Raw genomic sequence first — 10,534 nt, 5'->3', positions numbered from 1 at the left:
AGACAAAATACTATATTTTATCAAATTATTACAGACGGAAAAATCCGTCTATAACTTAAAATTTTCTGTCGAAAACATTGAGCTAACCCTAACTTACACCCTAGTCTCTCGAGCTCCATTCACCCTCCACGCTAGTGAAGAGCTTCTTCCTCTATCCGTCCACGCTCTCTCCGTCCACGCTCTCTCTCCGTCCACGAGTTGCTTTCACCGCTGCTGCCGCCGCTCGCGTCGCACAATCTCATCACTGACCTCAGCAACGGCCATTCGCTGGTTATCCTCATCTACCGGTTCAGGAATCACTGCACTCATCCTTCAGGGAAGATCTCTGCCTCTAGTGGTCGCGGAGGTAGTTGCGTCGTCATCGTTCTCACCGCTCTGGGCCCATCCGCCTCCTTCATGCACGGTGTCATCTCCCTCCAACTTTGCGACGGTGCCGCTGTCTGTCGCCCAGCCAACCACAACCTTTGTAAACGAGTAAGGTGGCTTTGGCGGTGGGCGATTCAACCCCTCCGCTGCTACTCCGCCGTCCTGGATGGCAACTTCCTCCTCAGCTCGGCCCGAGCCATTTCCTCCAAATGCGCCAAATGTAGATCCATGTGTTCTTCTCTTGTGTGTTCTGGAATGAGAGCTAATTTTGATTGCAGTTTTGGAATTGAATTTTGGAATCCTACTCAAACTGAAATTGCTCTTGATTATACTGGTTGAAATTCAAAATTGAAAGCTAATTCTTCTTCTTCAGCCAAATCTGTTGCTTCTTCTTCGTTTTTTGCATAAATAGACAAAGATGAATGCTGAATTATTGCTCGATCTGCCAGCTCTGTTGATTTTGTTTGTTGTTGAGGTTAAAATGTAAAATTGAAATCTGATGAGTCTCCTTCTTCTCCTTTGATATGAACTTCTTCTGTAAGTTTTGGATTCCTTGCTGATTTTGAAGCTTTTGCTGTTGTAGACTCTAATTTTGCAATTTTATATTCTGAATCTGAATTCTAAAATTGGAGATATGTGATTATTGAATTTTCTGTTGCTAGCTTTGCTGAATTTTTGCTGAGTAGTGAAAATTCTGCATTTGATTTGGCCTGAATCTAGAAAATTGGAGGCTCCTGGAGTCGTTGATGATCGTTGATTTGGCTGTGGTTACTGTTCTAAGGTCGTATAATGAGACTGTATTTTTGGTTAGTCAAAATTATCCTTCATTTCCTTTTCACATTTGTTTTATCAGCTACTTTGGATCATATTGGTGGCATCCTGCGCTGCTCTATTAATTCAATCCATGGCAGCCAATCTTGGGGTCATCACTGGTACTTAAATCAATTTCATTTTATAGATACTTTTCAAGTACGCAAGCAACTAGCAATTTTCTCTTGTTTTTCGTTCACTCTCTACTGCTTGCAGGAAAGCACTTAGCAGAGCATTGTAGAAATGAATATCCTTGGGCTACCAACTTTATTCTTTGGTTTATTGCTAAAATTGCCATAGTCGCCTGTGACATTCCTGAAGGTATTCAGATTCATCTAGCAATTTTCTTTTATCTCATTTATTTGTATAATTACCATGTTTTATAGGATACAACAGAGTCCATGACTTTAAAACATGCACAACCACCAACATAAAAGTTAGATCCATGATTGGCAACCATATATTTCCATGTTTTGAAATCTTGATCTCTCACTCTACATGTGCAGTAATTGGGACAGCCTTTGCATTAAACATGCTTTTCAGCATACCTGTTTGGATTGGTGTTATTCTGACAATACTCAGTACATTGATCCTCTTAGCTTTCCAGCAATATGGGGTAGTTTTCTGTGTTCCATTCTTCTCTACTATTATACGACAGGAAATTATTTGTATCCTGAACAAATTTATGGTCGTCATTGCATGTTATATTAGGTACTATCTATCTATATAACAACAATATGAGCCCGTTTCTATGTTGTTATTGAAACAGGTTAGAAAACTTGAATTCTTGATTGCATTTCTAGTATTTACAATTGCTGCATGCTTTTTTGCTGAGCTTGGATATGCAAAACCTGTTGCTAAAGAAGTTTTGAAGGGTCTTTTTGTGCCAGAACTAAAAGGAAGCGGTGCTACTGGTCTCACGATTTCACTCCTAGGGGCTATGGTTATGCCGTGCGTTCTCCCTGTCTTCTACAGCCATTTGATTTTTCTTTCCTTTTGAAATGTATTCTCAAGCTTTGTTTCTTTGTGAATTCTGCAGATTATCCAGTATACCACTCACTGTATGATGATTTCATCTGAATGCAGAAATTTGGAGATCCTATGTTTCATAGGCATGTTGCAGGTTGGTGGCATTCAATTTCTTTTTTCAGTTTATGTCACATTAAACTCCATCTCAGTTAACTCTAATGATATCAAAATGTTTCTTGAAGAGTTAAGAATTTAATAATTACATATACAACTACAGGTTAAAATATGTTAACTTTTCCGCAATTAGTATATTCACAATATATACACATAGTGTTACAAATGGGAAAGTTCTGTTATCATGTTTGACACTTCATGACCTTATTTGATATGAGAATGTTTCTCCGCATTGAATCGAATCAAATCCTAACAAGTGGTAACAGGATCTATGTCATTTCATATGTTAGGCGAAAGAATAGGTGAAGGAACTATAGAAACCACAAGAGAAACTGTAACTACATATACTTAATTCACTTGAATGACAATTGGTTCTGTTGTGGAAAATAGTTGCAAGTATTTGGGGTCTAGTAGCATTATGGCTAGCAGATGAAGAGTTCTTACCTTTTGATTATCAATCATATGCTAAGGAGCTCCAGGTGTGTTAACTTTGTACTTTTTACACTCAGACTGTTGTCACTGAATTCGACATGGCAATATAGTGCCATATAATCTATGTAGCCGACCTCACATTATGAGATAAGGATCGTTGTAACTGAATTTTATAAAGATATTCATGAAACCAAAATGTTTGAATCACAGCTTAATGTGAAGAACTTGGAAGATGAGATTTCAAATAAAGACATGAATTTGTCTCCTATATTGAAGTCAATCAAGGAGCTTGAGAAAGCAGCAATCAAGATAAATGACCAGAGAAAGGTATCATTTGGCCAAGTTTAAACTTAAAACAAACACAAGTTCTTAAAATAACAACTATCATATAATAAAGTGTTTTCTTTTCTTTTCTTTTGTTTTTCTTTTTGTTCAGGAAATAGAAGCAAGTAAAGGTTGGAGAACATGGAAAGAGTACCAAATGAAAGTAAGAGATGTGAATGATAGACTTATGATGGATGAACGTGCATTCACTGACAGAGATGGCCTCTTAGGAATGACATGGCATAAGCATTTGGTGAGTATATAGTTTTTTACTCTAAGAAGCAAGTGTTTTCTAGGCCAGTTTCCTCATTCTTCTTCTGACTTATAATATCACATAGTCTTATTAATAAATACCATGTAAATATTAGATGAATTCTACTGTTTTGAATGAAACCAGGGTTCTAACTTCTAAGAAAGATGAAATTGAAGAAACCAAGCAAGCAAAGTAGAGAAGAAACATCAAACATGGCTGCTACTGTTGGAATCACAGAATTTATTGGAGCAGAGATGATTGAGAAGGCAATTTCTTAGTAGATGAAGCTATTTTATTCAAGATAAAGTCAAAGAAGGCAAAGGTCCTTGTTGAGGTAAATCTATATTGCGCCTTTCAATTGAAAGGCAAATTCAGTTGCCAAATATTAGTATAGTTGTGATGTGTGTGTGAAGACCATTTAGAAGGATGAATTTTTAAAACTCTGCTTTGTGACAACTTCTATATCAGCAAACTCTATAAATAAAGAAGAGAGCTGTGTCAATACAAACTGTGTTTTCTTCCCTTTGCTGATTAAAATAAATAAAATATATAGAATATTATCTCAGTATTTCCATTAATCAATGTCACAAGGATCTGGTTTTTAAGATTTTGCGAGTTGCCTTATAAGCCATGAAAGTAATTAGGTACCTTGAAATATATTCTTTTTCTGGTTGAATAAGCCATTAGATTTTCTTTGTGCCAGAATTTCTTGTGCCAAAAAGGGAAGCATCAGTGAGAATTTCTTTGTGCCAGAATTTCTTGTATATCAAGAATGCTATTGTATCATCAAACTTAACTCCTTGAGGCACCAAATTTAAGAGAACAATGGTTTTCTCTAGTTGATGATTTGCTGCATTAGCTCCAACAATGCAAACCTGGTTGCGACTCAACAAAAGATTGGCTGCAATTTCCTCAGCTAGCTTGAAAACCAAAGGGAAGAACTTGTATATTGCAATGCTAATGTGGAGTTTAACTTGAAGTGGCTACACACAACCACAAGGAGATCCAGGAGGTGTATTTGTCAATGGCTCTGAGCAAGTCACCATCATGCAATCTAAAAGGAATAGGATTAATATAAAATCTTGTTTGTTTAAATTGTTAAAAATAAAGGAACTAGTAGTGTCAATGAGTAATGTAAATAGTTATAGTTCTGTCAATGGTTTATTTTTTTGGGTATCTTTTTTTTTTCAATTTACAGTGTGTTTGATGGAAGAAATTTAAAAAATAAACCTAAAGTATTCATTTTGCAATGGAAAAATTTAAAAAAATTTCTATTTTACTTTACCGACGGATTTACAGACAGATTTTCTGTCTATAATCATAGTGTGAGATGATTTTTCAAAGTTCAAATTACAGACGAAAAATCCGTCGAAAAATCTGTCTGTAATTACAGACGAAAAATCCGTCGAAAAATTCGTCTGTAATTACAGACGAAAAATCCGTCTGAAAATCCGTCTGTAATTACAGACGGAAAATCCATCAGAAAGTTCATCGCCTTTGGGAAATGGATAGAAAATTTACAGAGGGAAAATCCATCGGTAACTGGTAAAAATCCGTTTGTAATTTTTCGACGGAAAAAAATCCGTCGGTGAATAATTTCCGACGGAGCTTTTACAGAGGGACAAAATCCATCGGTAATTTCGTCGGTAACCAAAAATCCGTCTGTAATAAAGACTAAATCCGTCTGTAAATCTGTCTGTATTAATCCATTTTCTAGTTGTGAAACCAGAAATTGATGATCAAGAACAAGAACAAGAGGATGGGTTCTTGATTGCAAGGCAAATAACAAGTTCATCAGTTGTGGTTCCAATGGTTTTGAGGACAGTCATAGAGCTTGGTGTATTTGACATCATAACAAAAGAATGCGAAGGTGCAAAGCTCTCAGGTTTTAGAATGTTCCAAATGGATGTTAAATGTGCTTTCTTTAATGGCTTTATAGATAGAGAAGTATTTGTGGCACAACCCCCCGGTTTTGAAAATAAAGAATTTCTAAATCATGTTTTTAAACTTTCAAAGGCTCTTTATGGCCTTAGGCAAGCTCCAAGAGCTTGGTATGAAAGGCTTAGTGCCTTCTTAATGGAAAATTACTTTCAAAGGGGTACCACCGATACTACTTTATTTATCAAAGAATCTAATGATGATATTCTTCTTGTTCAAGTTTATGTGGATGATATTGTGTTTGGTTCGGCCAATAAAACCTTGTGTGAAGAGTTTGGAAAACTTATGACTAGTGAGTCTGAAATGAGTTTAATGGGAGAATTAACCTTTTTCCTTGGTCTCCAAATTGAACAAACTCCTAGTGGTATTTTTATTCACCAAGGTAAATATGCAAAATAATTAATCAAAAAATTTGGCCTTGAAAATTCCAAACCAATGGAAACACCTATGCATCCAAATACTAAACTTGAAAATGATGAAAACGGCAAAGATATGGATGAAACACGGTATAGAGGAATGATAAGTTCACTCATGTATCTTACTTTCTCTGGGCCGGATATTGTTCAAAGTGTGGGTGTATGTTCAAGGTTTCAATTTCACCCAAAAGAATCCCATCTTTCAGCCGTCAAAAGAATCATTAGATACATTAAGGGAACTTGTGATTTTGGCTTATGGTATCCTAGATCTGATGATTTTTGTGCAGTAGGATTTTGTGATGCAGATTATGCGGGAGATCGGGTGGATAGACGGAGCACATCCAAAATGTGTTGCTTCCTTGGAAGCTCACTAAACATGTGGTCAAGCAAGAAATAAGCCACAGTTGCTCTATCCATGGCTGAAGTTGAATACATATCTGCCTCTGCTTGTTGTTCTCAATTAATTTGGTTAAAAACCCAATTAGAGGATTATAAATTGAAAATCAATAGCATACCTTGTGATAATATGAGTGCAATAAATATTTCTAAAAATCATGTTCTGTACTCTAGAACTAAGCACATTGAAGTTAGATATCATTTTATTAGAGAACATGTGCAAAAAGGTACTATTGATATTCAATTTGTGAAATCCAAAGAACAACTCGCTGATATATTCACTAAACCTTTGTGTGAAGATAGGTTCTGTTCATTAAGGAACAATTTGGGTATGCTGGATTTAAGTTCTGTTGAAAAATCGTGATTTTATTGATCCTGTTTGTTTTTGTCTCGTAGGTTGGAAGGAGACAAATCTGGGAAGGTAGTGAATAAGCCAGGAAACAGGGGGAGACTGATCACAAGCGTTACTGAACATAAGGCCTACCAAACTCTTTTGACCCATTCCATGACTCTGGCCCGTTTGATTTCTTCATCATTTTTTAAAAAAATTAATTTTTGGAGGTTATCACATCATATCTTTATAGGGAGAGTTCATGTCAAATCAAAATCTTTTCCCCTACTCTCTCCCTTGATTCAAGGAAAAGATCTTTTAGTTACTTTTTAATTTTAAAAGATTTCCTTGATGATAACCGCTCCATTAAATATCCATTATTCTATTAATCCTCTCTCCACTCAGCATTAAATGCAGTTGTAACCTCTCTCCATTCTCTAATCCATTCGGCCATCCCTTCATCTTCTCACTCTCTTCTTCATTTTCTATCATGAAAAATAAGTTGGCACCTAAAAGAAGCAACCGAACCCATCTTCCAAAAATCCTTCATCTGCTCCTCAAACCCACACCCATATCCATATACATTCTACTTCATCTTCTTCCCCTTCTTCACAATCAACCGAAGCCATGAGGAGGAAAGTAATTGCTCAGAGAACCTCTTCTCGCAAAAAGGTTGGAAAAGAGAAAGAGCCTATGGTCGAAGAAGAAGAAGCTTCACAATCCTCTCCACCTCCTTCACCCCAAGGCGATCAACTCCTCATCCATCTGGCCGAAGCTCTCAGCGTTCAAAAGGTTACGTTCTTCGCAACACTAGAGAACCACCAAACTTGGATTCTCTAGACTTCAAGAATAAGTTCAACAAGAATCATTCTCACTTTGATCTGGCTCGGTTCAACTCTTGCGTTGCCTACGAGTTCCATGGTCAAGTTCTAGTCAACTGTCAACTGTGTGCCTCTCACATAGTGAATCTAGAGACTCTGGGTACAAAGAGAATTGACTTCTCTACTCTGTTTGACAATCTCAAGTGGACTCCACTATTCAAGATTCAAAAGCCGATTTAACCAAATTAAGTTCGTGAGTTTTACGCGAACATGATGTACCATGATGGAGCAATCCATTCTTATGTCAAGAAGGTGCATCTGACCTTAAACAGAGAAACTATTAGTACTGCCTTAGGGTATACTGATGAAGGAGCCACAGCATAAATATCAGGAAAAGTGGGACTCTCAAGTTGGGATTTCCTATAAGATTGCCCTAACTTAAGTTTGTGAAAATTTCTCTGCACTTGATGGGACTGTTCTGACTCACAAAGCTCTCGGGCCTGTGAGAGCTCTGCTTCACCGCATTATCAACTACATTCTAATGCCACAGAGCGGTTCCTATGAGAGAGTAACAGGTTGTGATACCCTAGTTCTCTTTGCTATTCTTACTTCTTCATCTATTTTATTTGCTTATTTAATGGTGCGTCACATGTGGGACTGTGTACGTAGTGATAAGAAGGCGAATATGCTTTATGGTATTTTTCTTACATGTATCTTTGAACATTTTCATGTTGATTTAATCAATGAGCCTGTAGAAAACAAGGTGTCTACCATCAAAGGAGGCGGAGTTTCTAGAACCGGAAAAGGAAATAAAGGAAAAAGCTCGATGCCAACCATGTCGTTTGATAGTGATCTTGAAAGTCGTCCTTCTGAGCCATCTAAGCTTGCTGAATCAATCAAGGACATTGTAAATGAGCTTTCACATATGTCCAAACTGATGGCACGTTCCTACAAAGAAGCTCGTAAGCAGGCTTATCAAAATGAAAAAGCATGGAACAAGTGTAATGAAATGATCAATCTGCTTCTCCAAAGCTTTGAAAAGGATATGGCTCCCTCCGACAAAGACAATGATCTCTCTGACTCTGATGTGAATCTATCTGATGCCTAACTGTTAGGCTCATTGCTGCCCATTTTTTTTGAACAATTTCTAAGTTTACTGCCCCTTTGGATTTAGTACTATTTTTTGTGTGTTGTTGGTTGACTGTACTTGGATAATTTGGACCCCTTTTGCTTTGGTTATTAAACTATTATTCTATATTTTGGCATGCTTTTTTTCATCTGTTTTGCAGGTCCCTCCTTGATGAAAAAAGGGGGAGGAATTAAAAAGGAAAGAAACAGAAACAGGGTTGAAATCTGTTGAAACATGTGCTCTAATTTCTGTTTTTTATTCTCTGATGATTATTGGTTCATGCTCTAATTTCTGCATTATCATGTTCTGAATTTTTTTGTGCTCTGATACCTTTTGCCAATTTTTTTATGAAGTTTTGTTTTTGATAACTGAATATGAGAAAATACTTCATTGAGACTGAATTATTGTTTTGTTTGGCAAAAAATTTTGTTGGGCAGGAAATTGTTTTGAACATGTTGATATAAGTATGTTGAGTCTTGGCTATTTGTTGCAATGTACTCTGAGAGTACTCCGGCATACTTTGTTATTGAACAATAAGCTATTTAAAAAGATAACCAATCAAGTTTTGATTATCTTATTCATCTGCTCAAAAATCAAACTGTTCAACATTTTTATGTTCTATATGTTGAATATATTATATTTTTTAGAACTGTATTAAGCTTGGTTTTTAAGACTATTACAGGTAATGCTCCCACTAATAAAATAGCACATATTAAGGGGGAGCTATCTAACAGATGGAAAAGGGGAAGATTCAAAATCTTTAAGGGAGTACTCTTAATCCTTATCATTTTTCTATTCAATTTTCAATAATGTTTGTTATCAAGAGGGAGATTGTTGAGTTTGAAAAACTTAAAATTAATGTGATGATCAAGCATTATTAAAAATAATTAATTATAAAATTATTAAATTAATTTTAAGGCTATTATAAATTAAATTAGCAAATTAACAATTTTGTTAGAATTTGCAGATTCTGTTGTTGGGCCGAAACTTACAACAAGCCCAATGTGATATTCAGCCTTGTACAGAATTTCAATTGATAAATGGCTAAAATAATTATTTGGTCAGCAAGATAATTGGGCCTAAAAATTATTCAGCAAAGCCCAAAACAAGGTTTCCAATTGCCCCAACTTTTGGTTGGACCGAAGTGAAAGAAGAAAGAATGAAATGGAGCATAATTGAGTTCGGTTACCCACTCCCCTCTTTGATGGAATTCAAATTTAATTAACTTTGATTTAATGCATACATTGGTAATATGAAAGAGAAAGTTTACATTAATTTGATTGCCATTAATGCATTACACATTACTAGGCATGGGGGTTTGGAAAGTGGAAATTTAACTCATTTTAATTTCTTTCTTTACTTCCATTGAAAGCTTTTCTCTCTTATCTCTCTTCTCTCTCTAGTTTTCGGTTATTTCATCTGTCAGGAAAGAAGAAGATGCAAGCTATCAGAGGTAGAAGCAGAGAAGCTTTGAAGAAGCAAGCAGCCAAGGTGATGATGGCCCTTGCAAAAAGAAGATCTACAGTATGGCACGGCTGAGATCTTTACCACTAAAGGTAAGATGTGGTGAAGAAGCCTCAAGATCTCCATACCTAAAATGGTAGCAATCCCATTCGGTCATAGAAGAAGATCCCTGTGGTATGGCTCGTTTCTACTTTTTGTTCATCCATCACAGAAGGTAGCTACTGTAGCTACGTGGAGGAGGAAGCAAAAGTGGAGCAGATGGAGCTGTCAAGGATCAAGTATTCATCAAGGGTCAGAAATCCTTCTTGGGGACCAAGTCAAGATGGAAGGCTTAGATTGATGAAGCTTGATGAGAAGGGATGAGAGAGAGGTAATTGCATATTGGTTTTGCTTTTGGGTCACTCTCTCCTCTCTCTGTCCGAACCGGTTTTGGTGTTGAAGAAGAAGAAGTTGGCTTGGTTGAACCGTTTCAACCTTGGAAGCTTCCCCTTCTATAATAAGGGTGAACGGCCAAGGCTTGAGACAAGGAGAGTAAGCACAGAGTTCTCATAACTACCCAAGCTAACAGAAGTTCTTCTCCTTCAATGTGTTTCATTTTGTATTTTCTTTAGTTTTGTCTGTCTGAGTCTCATGGTGAAAAAGGCAAACAGTGTGAGGTTTGTAAGAAAAAGCCAGTGAGTGAAAAAAGGCAGGGTGTACAAAATTAAATAA

At 36.5% G+C, this 10,534-nt stretch overlaps 2 protein-coding genes across 2 annotated transcripts; both read left to right on the top strand.

The window, feature by feature from the left end:
• The first annotated feature begins 1,112 nt into the window (after positions 1-1,112).
• Positions 1,113-2,266, top strand: LOC140180514 (metal transporter Nramp1-like). The gene is made up of 5 exons (XM_072221733.1): positions 1,113-1,172; positions 1,220-1,298; positions 1,393-1,497; positions 1,683-1,792; positions 1,946-2,266. The coding sequence occupies exons 1-5, from the start codon at positions 1,113-1,115 to the stop codon at positions 2,174-2,176; spliced, it is 585 nt and encodes a 194-aa protein (XP_072077834.1). The 3' UTR covers positions 2,177-2,266.
• Positions 2,267-2,738: 472 nt separating this feature from the next.
• LOC112762940 (probable glutamate carboxypeptidase LAMP1) lies at positions 2,739-3,611 on the top strand. Its single transcript, XM_072222574.1, has 3 exons — positions 2,739-3,078; positions 3,188-3,328; positions 3,473-3,611. The coding sequence occupies exons 1-3, from the start codon at positions 2,947-2,949 to the stop codon at positions 3,485-3,487; spliced, it is 288 nt and encodes a 95-aa protein (XP_072078675.1). The 5' UTR covers positions 2,739-2,946; the 3' UTR covers positions 3,488-3,611.
• Positions 3,612-10,534: the final 6,923 nt, after the last annotated feature.

Source organism: Arachis hypogaea, chromosome 17 (assembly GCF_003086295.3).
Source record: "Arachis hypogaea cultivar Tifrunner chromosome 17, arahy.Tifrunner.gnm2.J5K5, whole genome shotgun sequence".
Taxonomy (NCBI): domain Eukaryota; kingdom Viridiplantae; phylum Streptophyta; class Magnoliopsida; order Fabales; family Fabaceae; genus Arachis; species Arachis hypogaea.
This window is presented reverse-complemented; position numbering and strand designations above follow the sequence as displayed.

What these genes read in the sequence shown, in the direction of transcription:
- LOC140180514 (XM_072221733.1), top strand. Translation starts at nt 1,113, where the DNA reads ATGATCGTTGATTTGGCTGTGGTTACTGTTCTAAGGTCGTATAATGAG. An exon ending in ATAATGAGACTGTATTTTTG is followed by an intron (nt 1,173 to 1,219) that starts GTTAGTCAAAAT and finishes TTGTTTTATCAG; the next exon opens with CTACTTTGGATCATATTGGT. An exon ending in CGCCTGTGACATTCCTGAAG is followed by an intron (nt 1,498 to 1,682) that starts GTATTCAGATTC and finishes CTACATGTGCAG; the next exon opens with TAATTGGGACAGCCTTTGCA.
- LOC112762940 (XM_072222574.1), top strand. Translation starts at nt 2,947, where the DNA reads ATGTTTGAATCACAGCTTAATGTGAAGAACTTGGAAGATGAGATTTCA. An exon ending in AGATAAATGACCAGAGAAAG is followed by an intron (nt 3,079 to 3,187) that starts GTATCATTTGGC and finishes CTTTTTGTTCAG; the next exon opens with GAAATAGAAGCAAGTAAAGG.